We start from the raw sequence: 18,632 nt of genomic DNA, 5'->3' as shown, positions 1-18,632 counted from the left end.
TAACAATAACATGTAGACTCTTCAAAAGATAAGAGACTACAGGCTAGTCATCTTAAATGTATTCCAAGTAGATTGGCAAAAAGACCTTGTTAAAGATGAAATTATCAGGTATATATGTTAGATCTTTTTTCATGGAAATATCAGCTTTATGGCTATAAGTTGGCTAGTAAATACTTTTTCCCCTCAAAATTTACATTGGAATTAGTATTTTTTAATTGCTCATAAATATCAGGGTTTTTAAACGGTTTCGGCACAAGATACCTATCCGACTGCATCTCGGCCTATGAGCCCACCAGGACTTTGAGATCTTCCGGGGAGGCCCTGCTCTCGATCCCGCCTGCTTCAGAAGCACGGCTGGCGGGGACGAGAGATAGGGCCTTCTTGGTGGTGGCTCCTCAGCTGTGGAACACCCTTCCTGTGGACATTAGACTGGCACCTTCCCTGATGATATTCCACAGGAAATTAAAGACTTGGTTGTTCAAGAAGGCGTTCGAATAAGAAGTGCAATAATTGGTAATGACTATAGGAACGGAACAACGGAAAATGATATTGGATTGTGGTTTGGATGGTGAGACGACGCTGAATGGTTTTCATAGTAATGATGATGTTTTTGTATAATGCTGGATTGTGAATTGTTTTTATACTCTGTCTTGAATTTTGCTGTTCCTATGTTGTACACCGCTGCGAGTCGCCCCCGGGCTGAGAACAGCGGTATATAAGTAAAGTAAAGTAAATAAATAAATAAATAAACATCATACTTTTCACCTAATCTAGGACCAAATTAATATAGTTAAAATAGCTAAAACAGCTTACAATTCAAAGTATTTAATTCATTTCAAAACTATCTTATTAAAATATTGATTTAAAGTACTCTTAAAACACTAAAGCAATAATAATAAAGATAAAAGTATCATGGCCCCTCATTCAAGACCCAACTGCAACAATTAACAGGCAAAGACTTATATGTTTGCCCAGACAGAAGGAAAAGAGCAGAGAAGATTACTGGTGGATATGAGAGAAAGCCCCTTTTCTTCCTCCCATCAGAACTGGAAAACTTGGGAAGCTTCTAAGTAATCTGGGCACATTCCCTAAAAGACTTTACAGATTTTAACCAAGTATACAGACATCCCCCAAGTTATGAACAAGATAGGTTTTTGCAGGTTTGTTTTTAAGCTGATTTTGGAAATGTCATGAAGAGCTTGGGGAAAGTAAGCTTGTGTGCAACTTCTCTGAAAAAAAGGCAAAATTTGTGTTGGAGATGAGCAGCTAAGAAATGAAAAAAATAGATTGAAACTGTTCATAACGTAATGGAAATCTCTGGTGAAGCTGCACTTTAACTAAACAGGTCTAGTTAAAGCATCTCAGAAAGGTTATTCTACAGCTGGAAAAGGTATTGGAAGAACTGTCTATAAGTGAAAGGCTTCTTCATCTTCCATGGTTTTTAGGAGTTTTAGTCACTGAAATTCTCCAAAAGGTTATAGACTTTAGCTTCCTAGTGTCTATTGTTTCATTATGAACCAGATTTCTCCCAAGGAGTAGGGTTTTAAAAATCCTAGAGTATTTGTTAGGTTTTGAGCTGGTGGTGGAATGAATGGAGAATTTGAACCTGTTTTTTTCTCTAGTTATGATGCTTTCCCCCTTTATTTAGCATCCTTGTTTTCTGCAAAAAGCATTCATTCCTTTTCTACAGGTCCTTGTGTATTATTATGAAGTGATGTTTTTTAAAACTTTAGGTTGCCAGTCCAAGTGCATTTTTTCTGGAAGGGACATGCAGTAAAATCAGTCCTAGAGCCAATATACATTAAGGCTGTCTCTGTGGAAATAACTTCAGACTTTGTTTCTGGTAGGTAGATAAGAGCCTAATTAGAAATAGATAGTTAAGGACTAGGGAAATTATTTTTGTAAATGATATGACTATGTTGTAAAAATCTGATTCTTGGCAGCAGTATAGCTTTCTCCTGAGTTGCTGACTGCAAAGACCATGTGTATCTGGGCTTTCAGTAAGCTACTATAACTAATAATTTACTTGGAAACTTCAGTAGCCTTTGTTTCTTGTATGGTAATCATTTGGCTATAATAATTGTTCAGGCGCATTATACAACCCACTCCTGTGATCTACTATTACAGTTTGAATAAATAGGACTGGGTATAAGAATTTCCCATCAAATCAAGTTACAAACCAGATATTTCACCACTATAGCCACACATTGTCAGTGTCTCGGGGAAAGTCGTATGTGAATACAAAGGAGGTTCTCCTTATACATTCTGTAAATTAAAATCCTACCTGGACGTTAATAGGACTTCCTTATGCTTCTTCCTCCATGCACATTTGCAACCACAAAATATGATTTTTGATTCAACAAACTGAGCACTACGTTTCATCAAATTCCCTGATTATTCTATAAATACGTTATAGCCAGTTTAAGCATTTAAAGTTTTGCATAGAAACATTATGCAATTAAAGAAATATTAATGATGAATTGGTTATAGTTATGAATTGGTTTTCCTAATAAATGGTAATTAAGCAAAACTGATGTTTAGATAATTTTCATGTGTATTTTATCAGAGTATTTTATCAGAGCTTACATGCCCTCCCTATAGAGATAAGATCAGCCACCTCGCTGATGGCATTTCGGAAAAAACTGAAAATATGGATGTTTGAGCAAGCATTCGGCTAATCCGATGCGATGAAGTTTTTGATCAAGGACTGGCAATCATAGACAACGAAATTGGATTATGATTTTAATTAAGAGATGCATTGGTCTGTATTGGTGGCCCAATACTGTGTATTGTATATGTATGTGTTTTATATTTTTAATCGGAATTATTGTTGTTTTTGAATGTTGTAAACCGCAATGAGTCGCCGTTTTAGGCTGAGATATTAGCGGTATACAAGTGTACTAAATAAATAAATAAATAAATAAATGATACTGTGCACATGGAAATTATCTCAACATCTTGAATAAGAAAGGTCTTTTTATACTGTGCTCATTACGTGGCCCTTTCTGGTCAGTACTGTTAAAACTAATGTATTAATTGCAGTATCAGATTAGGGATATCTTCGTGTCACTTATATTTTAATAAACTATTCCTACAGATTTGTTGGTTAAATGTTGCAACCCTACATCTGTCTGTTAACATTATACAGGGTGAGGCAGCATAACTTCCTTTTTTAAAATGCATACCATTCAGTCAGTTAAAGATGTAGCGGAGCACTAGTGATCTCACTCGAGAGGCAGGAGTATAAAGTTTTGTCCTGGCACAGTTCAGTTGCCATCATGCGTTGGAACAGTGAGGAGCATGCTTTTGCCGTTGAGGCCTACTTTTCGAGCGGATTTGGAGTGGCCGGCCCGGTCTCCAGATTTGGCCCCTTTTGATTTTTTTTCTGTGAGGTTTTTTGAAATCCCGTGTTTATGTGAACCGTCCAAGGACCCTACAAGATTTGAAGACTAACATCCAGGAAGAAATTGCCCACATAACCCCTGCTATGCTGGCAAGAGTCATGACAAACGCCAGAAATTGGTTTACTCAGTGAATGGAGAATGGGGAACGTCACCTACCTAATTTGATCTTCAAAACTACGTAAAACAAAACTTTAAGTATGCGCCTACATTATAAAAAAATAAATAAATTCTGATTCATACAATGGGTTTTATTAAGTTTTGAAAAAGGAAGTTATGCTGCCTCACCCTGTAGTACATACTGTGACTACTTTAATGGAGACTGTGTAACTGCTATTCATGTAAAGCTTCAAGTAATCAAGGTGTTCTGGTGAGTGCATTTGAGGTTGATGAAAACATAAAATTGTCTAAAAGCTAGACAGTTAGTGTTTGATTACTGTTAGTGTTGACTCAAATTATTTTAAGAGTCACAACACCTAAGTTCTCAGAAAAGCAGAGTTTGTTTGAAAACAGAAATAATACTAAAAGCTGGAGCACTTCTTGTTTACGAATTCATTTCTGATCTCACTTCTCCTGTCGAAATATCAACAAATACTTCAATATTTGTTCTTAGTGGGTGAAAGCAAGTATTTTTGGTGCAGGTCATCCAAGAAAACAGTCTCAGTGATCCTGAAGAGTGAAAGAGTTTTTATATAACTCTGGAAGTGAAAAGCTTAGTCCTAGAGTATTTAAAATGACTGTTTTTCGCAGCACTTGTATGAAATAAGCCCAAAAGCATTCACAGTGTTGTGCAGAGAAACCTATAGGCATGTGTATTTAAATGAGCTCTCACAGTTCAGAAGTTACTCAGAATTTGGAAGGGGGGAAATAGAATAATGTACTTACTTGCTAGGATTTGGTTCTAGAACGCCCCCCCCCCCCCCCGGAATACCAAATATAATGTATATACAGTAGCATAATAATCATATCCTTTTTGGATTTTGGGTATGATTTGACCTGATGTTTTTGTAAGAGAGGGAATATTTTCAAGCTTTGAATGGTTGAGTCTGAGGATGCAGAGGGGTGACTGTACAGTAAATTAGCATTTATGTGTTGTGTAGTAACAGAGTACATCTTTTAAAAACCCTGCATATGATAAAAATACTTGTTTAACTATAGGTTCAATTTTTTAAGGATAGAAGTTACTAGCTTTCTGTTAAAGACTGATAAAGTTTTGTTTTACTTCATACATTTATAATAACAAGTTTAGTAGATAAATAAAGGGAAACACTTTAAAGTATTTTGAACAGAAATCATGAACATTCTTTTTTTTTTAACTCTGGTTTTATCTGCCCCACCTGTTGTTAAATTTGTACTAACATAACATTTATTGCGTATTTTAAGGGCACTGGTGATATATTTAACAAGACACTGTTAGTTCTTTTTATGTGCTGACCAAGACTGAACTTTATTTAGGGACAGCACAAGAAGTAAGGCTCTTTATTCTTGAAGTAAAAAACTGCAGTTGGGCAATAGGTGTTGCATGTGTGTTTCAAATTAACCCAGTTTCTTATCTGAAGTGAATTCTTTTGATGCAGTATTTAATGGAACAGGAGCACCAGTGATTAGCATTCTGTGAAACTTAAGAAGTCATGTTCTTTGATATGAATATATATGAAAAAACTGAATGAAGGAAAATTAGATTTTAGACAGAGCTCCATTTGTACAGTGAAAAAGATATTCTATATAGGATGTGCAAATTGATATTAAGAAAGACATCTAAAAGTCAACTACTATGATAAAAGAACTTTCACTTCACAAGTTATTTGCGGTAATTGTGTCATTCCACAAGTGGGAAATCAAGCTGCTGAAACTAGAAACTCACATTGATGGACTTCATATCTATTTTAAAGGCTTGGAGGTTTACACAGTGCTAATTTGGTGTTGGGGCAAAGCCATATAGAATGGTTGGTAAATTGATACTTCTAGGTCAGTATCATTAAAAGTGATCCAGATGAGATCTGATTGTTGTCCTTGTGCCCTAGTTAATGGTGGTTTAGTGTTTGCTTATGGAAATTACCTAGAACTAGTCTAGTTCTATACACTGTTGCTCACCAATCATAATGTTATCTCTCCCTTAAAAAATAAACTGCTTGTCTTCATGTCAGAAGAGCCCTGACATCCCAGTTTTCATATTACATGCAACATAAACAATAGATAACAGATAATCAAAAGAGATAATATGTTATTAATTGAACTGGAGAAAAATATTTGTTGGATATTTTTAAATTGTAAGTCGCTTGGAGCACCTTGGTGGAGAGCGACTAATTAAGAAATAAAGTGAAGTGAAGAGAAGAGATAAGCTTGTTGTGTGTTCTCTTATTTCTGTAATTCTTTGCTAATTTGAAAGGCTTATTTACATGTTTTTTTTCTCCTTGACAGATGTGGGGGCACTGTAGGTGCAATTCTGACATGTCCACTAGAAGTTGTGAAAACACGGCTGCAGTCTTCTTCTGTTACCCTCTATATCTCCGAAGTTCATCTAAATACTGTGAATGGTGCCAGTGTTAATCGTGTAACTAGAGTTTCCCCGGGGCCTCTCCATTGCTTAAAGTGAGTACCTGTTTCTTTCCCTTCTAGATATACAACTCTCCTATGTTTTTTCTTTGCCTTCCAGTTGTATATGGTATGCTTCTAATAAGAAACAAAAATAAGTGTCAGAAAATAAATCACATCACCTTGTTATTTATATGACATTTTCTTATAAGTGGCTATTCCTATGCCTAAATCAGCAGTTCCGGAAAATAAAATGTAGGTCACCATTTGTATATAACAACCTGTAGTCAAAGTTGAAACAATGGACCAAATGTGTGCTGCTAGTCAACATCATCCAGTCCAAACTCCTGCCTGATTTCTTTTCAGCTGTGTTTTAAGGCCTTTATTGGCCTTCACGCCCATTTTTCTACACAAAATGTCATACTATACAGGAGTGCTAGAGAGATTATTTCATTTCCCTCAGACATCTTAGGCATGAAAAATTGGAAGTTATTCACATACTGTTCCAGTACAGTGCTGAAACTTGGCAAAATTCTTGAGAGAAAAATGGGTGAACAGTTTGAGTATATATATATATATTTTAAAAAACGTAATGTGGAACTCTGAATTCCATTGAAAACTGTGAGATCCATGTGTGGGGCCAAACTTCCCAATAGATACTCACGCCATAATTCTCCCTCAAGTTTTCTCTTATTCCCTCTATCAAGTTATATATTTGTTATTAAAACACTTTTAACAGGGCAAAATATAGTTTGACAGAATGGTTTCAGATAATGACTTAATGTAAATTCTTCAGACAACTCTAAGGCCCCTTCTACACTTCCATATAATTCAGTTCAAAGCAGATAATTTTGATTTATATGACAGTATAGAACGGGTCTGAATCAACTATGGATGCTATAAAAAGAATTACTAAGTAATTACTGCTAAATGTAAATATAAAAACTGCTGTGATGTGATGCAAAAAATCTCAAACCTATATATACACTGAATGAGCTAGTAGCAACTGACTAAGGAATAGTTGATCACTCTAAAAGTGTCAAGTCATTCTGGCATCATTTGCCAATAAATAAATAAATAAAAAGGAAAGGGGAAAAAACACCAGAAAAATTTATTCCTGCATTCTAAAAAAAATCTATAAATGCATTCACATATGAAATGTACTATTCTGGTGACTGCTAGACAAAAGACAGAATCGAGCAGTTCTTTGTCTTGGTCTTCTTTCAAAAGGAGAACAGTGCTCTGCTTGTGGGAAGTGAATCAGATGATGCAGTTGGGGAAATACAGCCCAGAATAGGTAAGAATTAGTACAGGAATACCGGTTACACTAAATTAATGTACGTTTCCAGGGCCAGATGAACAACATTTTGGGACTCCAGATAAAGGATACTCAAGCTAAATCAGGACAGATTTTAAAACAGATCATTAAACAGGCTGCCAGGGTATATTTAGTCTTGAGATGAGAGAGTTAAGGCGTGACACAAGAGCCATGCTTAAATATTTGAAAAAAATACCATGTGGATATGGAGCCAGCTTGTTTTCTTCTCACCTAAAAAGTAGGAAGAACTTCCTGACAGCAAGAACTATTCAACAGTGTAATATCCTGCCCCAGCAGATGATGGAGTCTTCACTAGACAATTTTAAACAGAGGCTCAATGGCCATCTGTTGGGAGTATTTGATTGCGTACTTTTGCATAGCAGGAGGTTGGACTGGACAGCCTTGTAGAATTTTCTAACTCTGATTTTAACTTGAAACAAAAGCAAAGTTGCGAGCAATGCCCCCAGGGTAAGTTAAAGAACACTGCTATATTTGGGTTCCTTGATAATACAGAACCAGTCTGTGATTTAATGTTTCCCTGCAAACCTTTTGCGTATTGCTGCTTCTGTAAGGCATTTATTTCTCACAGTTTCAGACTACTTCTGTATGATTGAATTTGGCTTTTGTTATGAGTACAGAACAAAATGTGAATTTTAAATTTTAAAAACTTGGGCTAATTAATTGCATGTTAATGTACAATAAAGTGTTATTCTTCCTGCATTATGGACAACAGTAGTACTCACTCAGAGGACGGCGATGGAGTCTCCTTCATTGGAGATTTCTAATGGTTGGATGGCTACCGCTTGGTAATGGTTATGATGGAATGGTTACTGGCAGGGGATTACACTGTGATCCTTGGGATTCCTTCCAACAAATGTCTGAGTCATTAGTCCCACTGCCTTAAAAGAATTGAGAGAAACGAGCTCCCTGGTCTCTCTTCAGCCTTTAATATAGGATCATGCTCTTTTGTTGGATTCACTTTATGACCCAGAGTTTATTGATTCAGTCCTCGGCTGCTTCTTAACTTATCTCTCCAGTCAATCATTTAATGTGGTAGAGTATGAAGGTCATGCAACATCTTTTCCCCTTTTGATTGGGTTTCCATAGGGTGCTGATTTGTGTTTTTGTTGTTTTCATTTTATACACTACCTTTAGCTGATCTTAACAGCTTGTATGGTTTTCAGTATTCTCTTCATGCTGATGATATTCAGCCAAATTTCTTGACTCCGGAACTCTCTTCTGATATCAAACATGATATTACAGCTTGTCTTTCAGCAAGATCAGCATAGATGCTTAATCTTCACTTGAAACTTCACATAGCATAGACAGAATTGCTTATTTATCATCCAAGATTGTCTTTAGAACAATCTTCTTTGTCATTGTTGATAATATTCTCACTTATCCTGTGAAGGAAACATGTAGTCTTAATTTTTTTCCTTCACATTAAGGGTGTAGCAAAGTCATCTTGTTATTTTTTATATAATATTACCAAAATGAGACATTTTCTGTCTGCTTCCTCCATTGAGATGTGAGTCCACGCCCTGTTCATTTCCTGCCTTTATTATTACAGCCTTCCTTTAACTGGTCTTCCGTTATCTCACCTTAGTCCTCTAATATTATCTTTTTGGGCTGCATTTTAATCATATTTCCATTAGTTACCTATTCCTTGCAGGATTTGGTACAAGCTTCTTGTTTTGACTATCAAAGCCCTATACAACCCAACTCCTCCCTATCTTTCAATTCTCTCTCTCTTTAACAGTCTGTTTGAGATTAGGACTCCAGGAACTCTAGGCTTCTTACCCACAAAGGGTTTTCCTCTTACTTGAATTGATCCTTTTTCATTTGCTACTCCATACTCTTAGATTTGTGTTATTTTATCTGGATAATTTGTTTTCGAATTGTGTTCTATATAGGTTAGATATCTCTTATCTGAAATGCTTGAAGCCAGAAATGTTTCAGATTTTGGACTACTGTACTTGCAATATCATATTCATCATGAGATATTTTAGAGCTGGGATCCAATTCTTAAACATAAATAGTTCCTCTTTTTAATCATGGGGAACCTGCCTTCATTGGTGATCCATCTCTTCAACCACATGTCTTGTTCAATCTCTGTTTGTGTTGTGTTTGAGATGCAAGGCTGGACAGAGACTGTGGGTATATAATGGTGGAAAAATGAAACTTTGCCCCTAGGAGCCTATCTCTGCCTTTGAGATAGCAGAATTTTTGTTAGTTCATCACTCAGGTCCTCAGTCTCTCTCTTTTTGCCACCAGACACCTGTTTCTGCCTTTGAAGTAGTAGTTCCACAGCATTTCTGCTTGTTTCTCTCTCAGGCTCTCCATCTTTTTTAACCTTGCATTTCATACACAAAAGTAGCAGACAAAGGAAATGTGAGGCTAGAGAGACTAAGGATCTGAGACATGAGCACTGCAGACACTATCTCAAAGGTTGAATTAGGTGGGTGATGGCAAAAAGAGAGAGACTGAGAATGAGGATATGAGCAACGAATCCAACTAGAAGGCTCAGTTCACTTCAGCCTAAATTTGTTCTGCACTCCATACTTGTTCAGCTGCTTACAACGATATATATTTGACAATTGTAGGATAGGATGGGGGAGGGGGACATATACAGTATAATGAGGAAATCTTTACACATAACAGACAGGATTAACAGCAACATCTTTTATGCCTCATTTGGTAAACTATGTTTTGCACTACCATTCTCTTAACCCAGTAGTTAGAATAATGAAATAGTAACCAACTGTTTAGAATGTAGAGCTTTGAAATATGTTGCATAGTTGCATTCCTGAATAGCAATGAATCTCAGATATATTATCATTCAGGAATGCAATTGAACAGCATATTTCAAGGCGCTGGAGATTGATTATACACAGTATTAAGCAGGTGGAAGACAAGTTTGTTTATAAATAAATATCTTTAAAATAATGCACTTTGAGATGAAATTTGTTGTATGGCTGGATAAAAAATTAGGGCAAAGAAGACATGTGCAGCCAAAACAACCCCCAACTATTGAGTCTTTGAACCATTGTTTTGAACTGGGCATGTACACAGAGAATGATCACTTTAAACAGTTGAAAGCAGGAGTCTTTTATGACATTGTTTGCAGATTGCTCAACTTTCATGTCATTAACCTTCTTTTCTGTTTGAACAAGAAAGGTTTTGAAGAAGTATTGAAGTATTTCTAACATTATTTAGCACATCACCAAATTGATAAGCCAGAATGGTATATATTGCAACATACTGACTAGGTAATAAGTTTGCTTTGGAACCAAAAGAGTCCTGAACTGACTGTGTAAATTATCCTTCTGCGGGTACTGTAGTTTAAGACAGAATTGACAATTTTCCTACTTTGTGGATAGTCAACATGTTACCTGCTTTAAATATACCTGTAAACATATTATGGGCTGAATTTCTATAAAATATTATTTACTTTTAAAACTACTTCTGATATGATTATTTGATTGTACAGAAATATTGTAATCTTGATACAATAATTTAAAATCAGGTAAATAAATTCAGTCTTGCAAGAAACACAATCAATCTCCTCCTCGTCAGCAATATCTCCAATGTGTGTGTTAGATGTCTCACAAATGCTTGTAACTGAGATCATGCCTGGAAATGATTTTATTTTTATTTAACATGCTAACAAAAGCCGTTCTATTATAGTCAGGGAAAATATCGTATTTACTTGAATTTAGTGCACCATCAAATCTAATGTGTAGCCCAATTTTCAAGACCCTGAAACCAAAAAAAAAAAAAATGCTAGTGAATGTAATGCGCAACAGCAAAAAGTGCCCCCTTTGTAATTTGGCCAAAAAGGTGTTGCTGTGCGCTTAGAATTCCTTATTTTAAAATAAACAGTGTTGCATCACCAAGTCTTCCAGCAATTGAGAGTAACACCAAGAATCAAGTAACCCTTCCCTCAAGGAGCCTAGAAAGATAAGGCAGAGAGAAAAAAGAGAATGGAAAGAAAGTACAAGAAGGAAGGGGAGAAAGGAGCCTTGAAAAAAGCGAGAGAGGGGGAAAGAATGGAAAGAAGGTGCAAGAAGGAAAAAGAAAGAAAAGGCAGTGAGAGGGAAAGGGAATGGAAAGAAGGTATAAGAAGGAAAGGAAGAAAGAAAAGGAAGAGAGAAGTAAGGGTGGAGGGAGGGAAAGAAGGAAAGAAAGGAAAAAAAGGCATAGAGAAGGAAGGGTGGAAGGGAGAGAAAGATGGAAAGGGGGAAGATAAGACAGAAGGAAGGGTGGAAGGGAGAAAAAGAAGGAGAAGAACTCTGCAGCGGCCTTTCCCATCATGCTTTGGAGCTGGGCGGACTGAGTCGAGACGGGACGTGAGGCGTGGAGGCAAGAGAGCATGGAGCCCCATCCCTCCTTCTTTCTTCGCTCTTCTCTTTCATGGAGCCCAAAGAGAAGACTAGGAAGGAACGGGCACCCTGTGGGCGAGCCCAGGACCTTGATGGGTTCTGCTGCTGCTCCTCCACTGCCACTCTTGAGGCCCTAGGGCTCCTGAGGAGCAGCTCTCCTCCTCAGTCTCTTTTGCCCCTTGCTTGCCTGCCTTCCTCTTGGGGATGCTGCCTTCATCTCCTCCTCCACTTCGAGGCTGCAGCGAGGGAGCCAGCCCTGGCAAGGTGGCCGCCCCAGCAAGCCAAGGAAGCTGCTCCTCCTCCACCTTCACCACCTTGCCAGAGTGAGCTCCCTCACTGGCTGCTTGCTGCAGGCTCCAGGAGGAAAGGAGAAAAAGGCGAAGGCGGCTGCGGCCACAAAGCTAGAGGAGGAGCCCCCTTGGCTTGCCAGGGTTGCCGCCTTGCCAGGGTCAGCTCCCTTGCCAGCCGCTTGTTGCAGATCCCGGAGCAGCAGCCACCTTCTTCTCCTCTTTCTCCTCTTCTCCTGGGGTCTGCAGCAAGCTGCCAGTGAGGGAGCCTGCCCCCGCAAGCCAAGGAGGCCGCGGATTGCGGCAAGCAGGGAGAGCCATTACTGCATTACACGAAAGTAATGTGCACCCCAATTTTGGCAGGGCCCCAAAAAAGTGCATTAGAATTGCGTAAATATGGTAGTTACTGCTCCCTCCTGTGGTCATAACTTGCCCCATTTTTCCATTTCCCCACAATTAATGTTTCCTTGTATTCTGGAAAGCCAATACAGTTGTTTATTGAATATCTTTGAGGATTTTGAAGTTGGAAGTGAAAAGCCTGCAATCAGAACATGAGACCAATAACTTCCTGACACTTGTGCTTACCAACAAGTGAAATGCAGGGACACATTGCCTCTGATAAAGGGAATGATATATAGCTGTCAGAGTAACCATGAATCCTGCCATAAACCTATGTCACCTCCTCCTACAGCTGACTTGAGTTTCTGGCCATCACTACCTTCTACAGTTCATGTACGTCTGTTCTCAGTATCCCACCATTCAGCATCTTTGTATGATCTGAGATTCTAAGAGTACGTATGTGAAAGAAACTTCTCTCTATCTACTTTTCCACACCATGCATAATTGTTTATGCTTCAAAACTAAAAGAGCCCAAGTTTTTCTCTAGACTTCTCGGAGATGTTTTAGTCTATACCACCTTGACTTTCATGTGAGATGATACTACCTCAGGAATGTTGCTTATTGTTTTAATTAATAACAGAACAAGTTTCATGCTGAGGGCATCGTAGCCCTACTTGTATCATAAGGAAACAGTATTAAATGAACAGTGTAATCAGGGGAGATAATACTGTCTGTAGTTTAATTTTCCACATGGAAGATCACAGCATGAATCCAAGAGTCTCCTGAAAGCCTGATTTTCCTGGCTTCCATGGAGATCTTCCATACATAATGGCAGTTTTCTACTGTCACCCTACTCATGAAGAAGACAATTGAAATTATGACAAAGGTGGTGGGGCTAGCCTGTTTCTTGTCACATGTTTTTCCACTATACTTTCTTTGAATAGGTCATTTTTGTAGCTATTATTATATACAGAATTTGCAGTGGCCTTTACTCTGACCATCTAGGCCAGACTTGGAATATTGGATTATTCATTTATACACACTGTCATAGGAAAAATACTTGGTTTTAATGCACCCACATCAGTAGCCTGCCATATGCCGCTATCATCCTCAGTTTCCTTTATGGGGCTAATTATATTCAGATTGGAGAAGGACTTTGAACTGTTCCTAATCAATCCTGAATTTTTTTCTTCATTTTCTTGGGTTGTCCATATTATAGACAGGTTTTCTTTTCTTTATATCTTGAAGACAAAATGCTAATAATGTAATTTGGATGATGCAATTTATATTTTATTTGTTAAATATATATTATATTTGGTTCTTTTTCAGAATGATTTTGCAAAAGGAGGGGCCTCGCTCACTCTTCCGGGGACTAGGTCCTAACTTGGTAGGCGTGGCTCCATCCAGGTAACGTCCTCTTAGTTATTGGTGCAAGTTTTCAAAATGCATATTTTTAATCTGATAGTAGAAGTTTGTAATATTTTCCTTTCAGTTAATTGATATGAATGTGGGGTGGGATTCTTTTTGGTGGGGGGCAGAGTTGTGTAATATACTGTACACATACTACTCAGACATTACTATGTAGTATGTGTGTATATGCACATTACCTATATGTTCAGCTTATGTAATTTGGTTTCTTAATTTAATTTGGCTTTTTGACAGAGTTGTCAACCATGTTTTGTTGGCAGGTAGAAGTTCACTATAATTGCTAGGTCATGATGTTAACGGGTGAGAGAACCAACATGGTGTAATGGTTTGAACATTGGACTACGACTCTGGAGACCAGGGTTCAAATCTCTGCTCAGGCATGGATACTTGTGGGGTGACTTTGGGCAAGTCAAATGGTATTACCCTCACAGGAAAGCAAAGACAACCCCCCTCTGAAAATCTGTTGCTATGAAAACCCATGATATGCTCACCTTAATGTTACCATAAGTCATACAGCAACAGTTAATATAACTGTCAGTGACTTGACAATTGCTATGAATTTTCACTTTTTTCACCTTTGCCACTGAAGTTTATAAATATATATGAGAAGTTGTCTTGTGGTACCTTGAAGACTAACATAATTTATTCAGTGTGTGCTTTTGTGAACTGAATTTCATGAAGTGAGCTACATTCTACGTGAGTTATGCTAAATAAAATTTGGAGATGTCACTAGGCACTCTTTTGCTCCAGAACTAGATGGTATGCTTCTTTACAAATGTAACTATTTATATAGGCAGGTCTAATTTGTAATGGTTATACTTCTAGCATAAAAATTATGTTTAATTTTTTATCAAAGACAGCTGGGCTAAGGTGATATTACTACTCCAGTAAGGCAGTAAATAATAAATCCTTAAGATTATAAAGATCCCAAGCAGCACAGGAAAAAATATATAGAATTCTAGAGTGGAATACACTTTGGCACAGATAGCAAATTTCCTTCCTTTCCTGTAAGAGATAATTAATGTGTTGAATGAACTGTGAAAAATAATAATTAGATTGTAATAGCAAAAATGGAGATATATTAAAAAAAATCCCAACCCTCCTGTTGTCTGGATAAGATGGCTGCATGCCCAGTTCTGGATACTCACCAGACATGCTATAATATGTTATCCTGTAAATTATCTCAGGTCACCTTTGAGTAAAGAAGGAGGCTCAATTCATCCCTACAGACCTGACCCTCAGTCCAAACACATTTCCCTGGAAAAGCATTTAAGCAACATTATCCATATGGATAGCTTTCTTCATAGAATAGAACAAAATACTGTCACAGCACTTTCCCTGTAGAGAGCGAATATAGTGTTGCACTTTTAGTGTGGAACTATAACTCTGGAAATCAGGATTCAAATCCCTTTTTGTCCATTGAAATCCATTGAGTGACATTTGGCAAGCCACAATATCTCATCCTCTGAGGAAGGCAATGGCCAATCTCGTTTGAACAATTTTTGCCAAGGAACCCTGTGATAGGATCATCTTAGTGTCTGTATTAGTCAAAAATGTGAAGGTGCACCACAGCAACAACTGTCTCTGTACCATTGTAGATAGATGGTGGTCTGCTCATCATTCTCATAATCCTACAGAACGTTGCTTTCTCTCCCCTCATCCCTTTTCTCCCACTTTGGTATCATGGTGCATCTGTTCATGTGTTGATAAATACTGTGTATGTTTTGTAACAAAATGAATAGTCAATTATGGTATTCTTTAAATAAAGGATAGGTTGCAGTAAAAGTCCCTGCTATCCATAGATGAGCAGTTACAGGGTCATCAATTCTGGTTGGCTTATACCTCATATGAAATTATATTTAATATGCATCGTAACAAAAATGTATAAATATAACAAGGCTTAAGATTGCTGAAAAAGCCTGACAGTTTCAATCTGTTAGAAATTGAAATGTAAGGATAGCTTTGAGACTGTTTTAAGCATTTCCATTGGAACCAATTGGATCTTTCTTTATGTAGTTTTTGCTATAGTAGAAATTTAAGCATTTGCTGTTTTTTTAATTAAAAAAAATCTTATGGTCCAAAAAGGATTTAATATTGGTAACATGATAAGAAAAGGTTAATAAAGCAAAATGTATAGGTAGTTAAAGAAACAAAAGAACATGTAGCTTCCATGTGTATTTTCAGTTTTATAGGTTTACCTGAAATAATCTGTCCTTCCCTTCTGCCGGTAAAACGTAATGATAAACTTTTCCACAGTTTTTATGCAAGACTTGCTCATGAATGAATATATCGTGAGTTTTCCAGTCATCAAGCTTGGACAAATACTTTTTTCTTTAATTTAAACATTTGCTAAGTAGCTTTAACAGCATCTGTCTGTTTGAATAAGCAGTGAGGAAACTTGTTTTGTAACATGTGTAGTATACTTCAGTGATTTTGAATTCCATTTTTCTAATTACACCACATAAAATGGCCACTTTATCATATCCTTGTGAAAGGCCACATGTTTGCCGAGCTAATGACTTTAACTTAATGATCTGTTTCATGCAGACCTGGATATCATTCATGTTATAAACTTTGCTGAATGCATTTTTAAACTACCAGTTAAAAGCTAAGGTACATCTAATTAAACTACACATTGTGATAGAATTGTTCGTTTGGCTTGTTCTTAAGTACTTTTCATTAAAGTTATTTTTAAGGTTGCTAAGAAAAACAAAAGTACTAAATAAGAACAAACCTTAATAGCATAATAAAAACATAAAGAAAACTCTTTCCTGCCCCCTTGTGGGAAAATTAGCATTATTAAAATACAGACAGTCTCCAAGTTATGAGTTATTTTAAAGTGTAACTCCAGCCATATCCACATACATACATACATACATACATACACACACGTACACGTACGCACACACACATATATAGCTAGCTAGCTTTGGATAGTATAAGGAAGAGTTAACACCCCTGTGGTATTTCTTTTGCTGTCTGTGCCCCTGCTCTGAAGATTTCTGTCCCTGTGGATTTTGAAAATTTTGACTTGTGGAAACAAGAATAGGTGATACAACTTCAATTGAGATAACCCTTTCTCCATGATAACTCTTACAGGAGTAGATTTCCTTTCCGAGGGGTTGATTTCTCTGACTTCTTGTTGCCTCGCTCCTGTTTGTAATGATGTGTTTGTTAGGCGGATGTTTGTAACTCAAGGACTGCCTGTATACTGAAGCCAGTGTGGAGTAATGGTTTCAACATTGGATTACAACTCTGAGGAGCAAGTTCAAATTCCTGCTAGGCCATGAAACCCTCTCGATGTCCTTGGGCAAGTCATGCTCTCTCATCTTCAGAGAAAGACAATAGCAAACCTTTTCTGAACAAATCTTGCCAAGAAAACCCCATGATAAATTTATCTTAAGATCACCATAGATAAAAATGATTTGAAGTTATACAAAAACAATACCTCAGTTAACTATAGATGTATACCTAGGATTTATTTCTTTTACAGAAATCTGATACCAGAGATAGAAATAACATGAAAAATAGGAATGGTTTACTACATCACTAAAAAAAGAAGAGTTCAACCCATTTCATCGATTTTAAAAATACAAAACTAGCACCATGCACATTGAGCCCCTGGTGGTGCAGTGGGTTAAACTCTTGTGTTGGCAGGATTGCTGACCTGTAGGTCAGCAATTCAGATCTGGGGAGAGTGGGTTGAGATCCCTCTGTCAGCTCCAGCTTCCCATGTGGGGGACATGAGAGAAGCCTCCCACAAGGATAGTAAAACATCCGGGCATCCCCTGTGCAATGTCCTTGCAGATGGCCAATTCTCTCATACCAGAAGCAACTTGCAGTTTCTCAAATCGCTGCCGACATAAAAAAATGTGCATGTGAAATCAAACAACTAGGATCTGCATGCATTTCAAACAAAACATTTTAAGTCTTCTAGAGGCCACTCGAAAGCTTCCTCCAAAATGCATCCTGAGGTGATCTTTCTTTCTTTCTTTCAAAAGCTTCCACATTTGTTATGATTTCCATTTGGACAATGGAATTTAATCTGATTTGTTTCAGCATGAGGACATGGTCTACTCTGCTTTCATCCTTTGTGTTCTCTTCTTCATACATGTTCAGCAAGTGAATCTGGAGACAGCTATCTATGTTGCTTGTTAAACACACAGTTACAATAGGATCATGTAAAGTAGAATCTCATCCAGAAGTCAAGCTTTATTGTCCTGTAAACAAGCTGCTGTAACCCACACTGAAGTCTGCCTTTTTCCATTCGTCCCTCACTATCCTTCTAATGCCAGTGTTGCCAAAAACAAACTCCCAAACATTATCAGATAGACAGAAAACAAAAAAAGAAAAACTGAATTGGGGTACAATAAAAAGATTTGGAAAAAAGGAGCTTCTTTATTTGGGGATTTGTTAAATAAGGCATGACTATACTTGATTATGGCAATTTGTATGTTTTTCACAATGCTCACTCACAAAATCTTGCCTTAGCAAAGACTTGCAACATACCACCTGTCAGAAACTGCCAAGGATCAATATAATCTGTGAGCAATTTCTTCAGAGCGTCATTCATCAAGCTGGAGTTGTTGAAGAAAAATATAAAAGACTGTTTCCCTGAATTAAGAGCAAGCAACTTGTTGCCATTTTGTGAAACCCGTTGGGTTGAGCAACATTGTGTTGAACTCTACAGTGTGGTGGTGAGAGCACTTGAAGAACTAAATGAGTGTACTCTATGCAGGAGTGAGAATTCTTCCCAAACTGGACACCAAGACCAATGGAATATTATGAGCTAAATGTGTACATCCTGTTTCTGGACTTCAAGATACCGACACATTGATGGAAGAGTTTGACATTTGGTGTAGAAAATGGGAAAACATTACACCTGCAGAAAATGCATGAAATGCACTGGAAACCTATTTTGCCTGTGATAGACAGGTTTTTT

At 37.3% G+C, this 18,632-nt stretch overlaps 1 protein-coding gene across 2 annotated transcripts in view; it reads left to right on the top strand.

Moving 5' to 3' along the window:
• SLC25A36 (solute carrier family 25 member 36) overlaps positions 1-18,632 on the top strand; it is a 48,230-nt gene that overhangs the window by 12,133 nt on the left and 17,465 nt on the right. For both annotated transcript variants that reach the window (XM_060767906.2, XM_060767907.2), the window contains exons 2-3: positions 5,823-5,993; positions 13,592-13,669. In XM_060767906.2, coding sequence (XP_060623889.2) covers positions 5,823-5,993; positions 13,592-13,669 — 249 coding nt within the window. The remainder of the gene's footprint in view (positions 1-5,822; positions 5,994-13,591; positions 13,670-18,632) is intronic.

This window comes from Anolis sagrei, chromosome 3 (assembly GCF_037176765.1).
Source record: "Anolis sagrei isolate rAnoSag1 chromosome 3, rAnoSag1.mat, whole genome shotgun sequence".
NCBI classification, from domain to species: domain Eukaryota; kingdom Metazoa; phylum Chordata; class Lepidosauria; order Squamata; family Dactyloidae; genus Anolis; species Anolis sagrei.
This window is presented reverse-complemented; position numbering and strand designations above follow the sequence as displayed.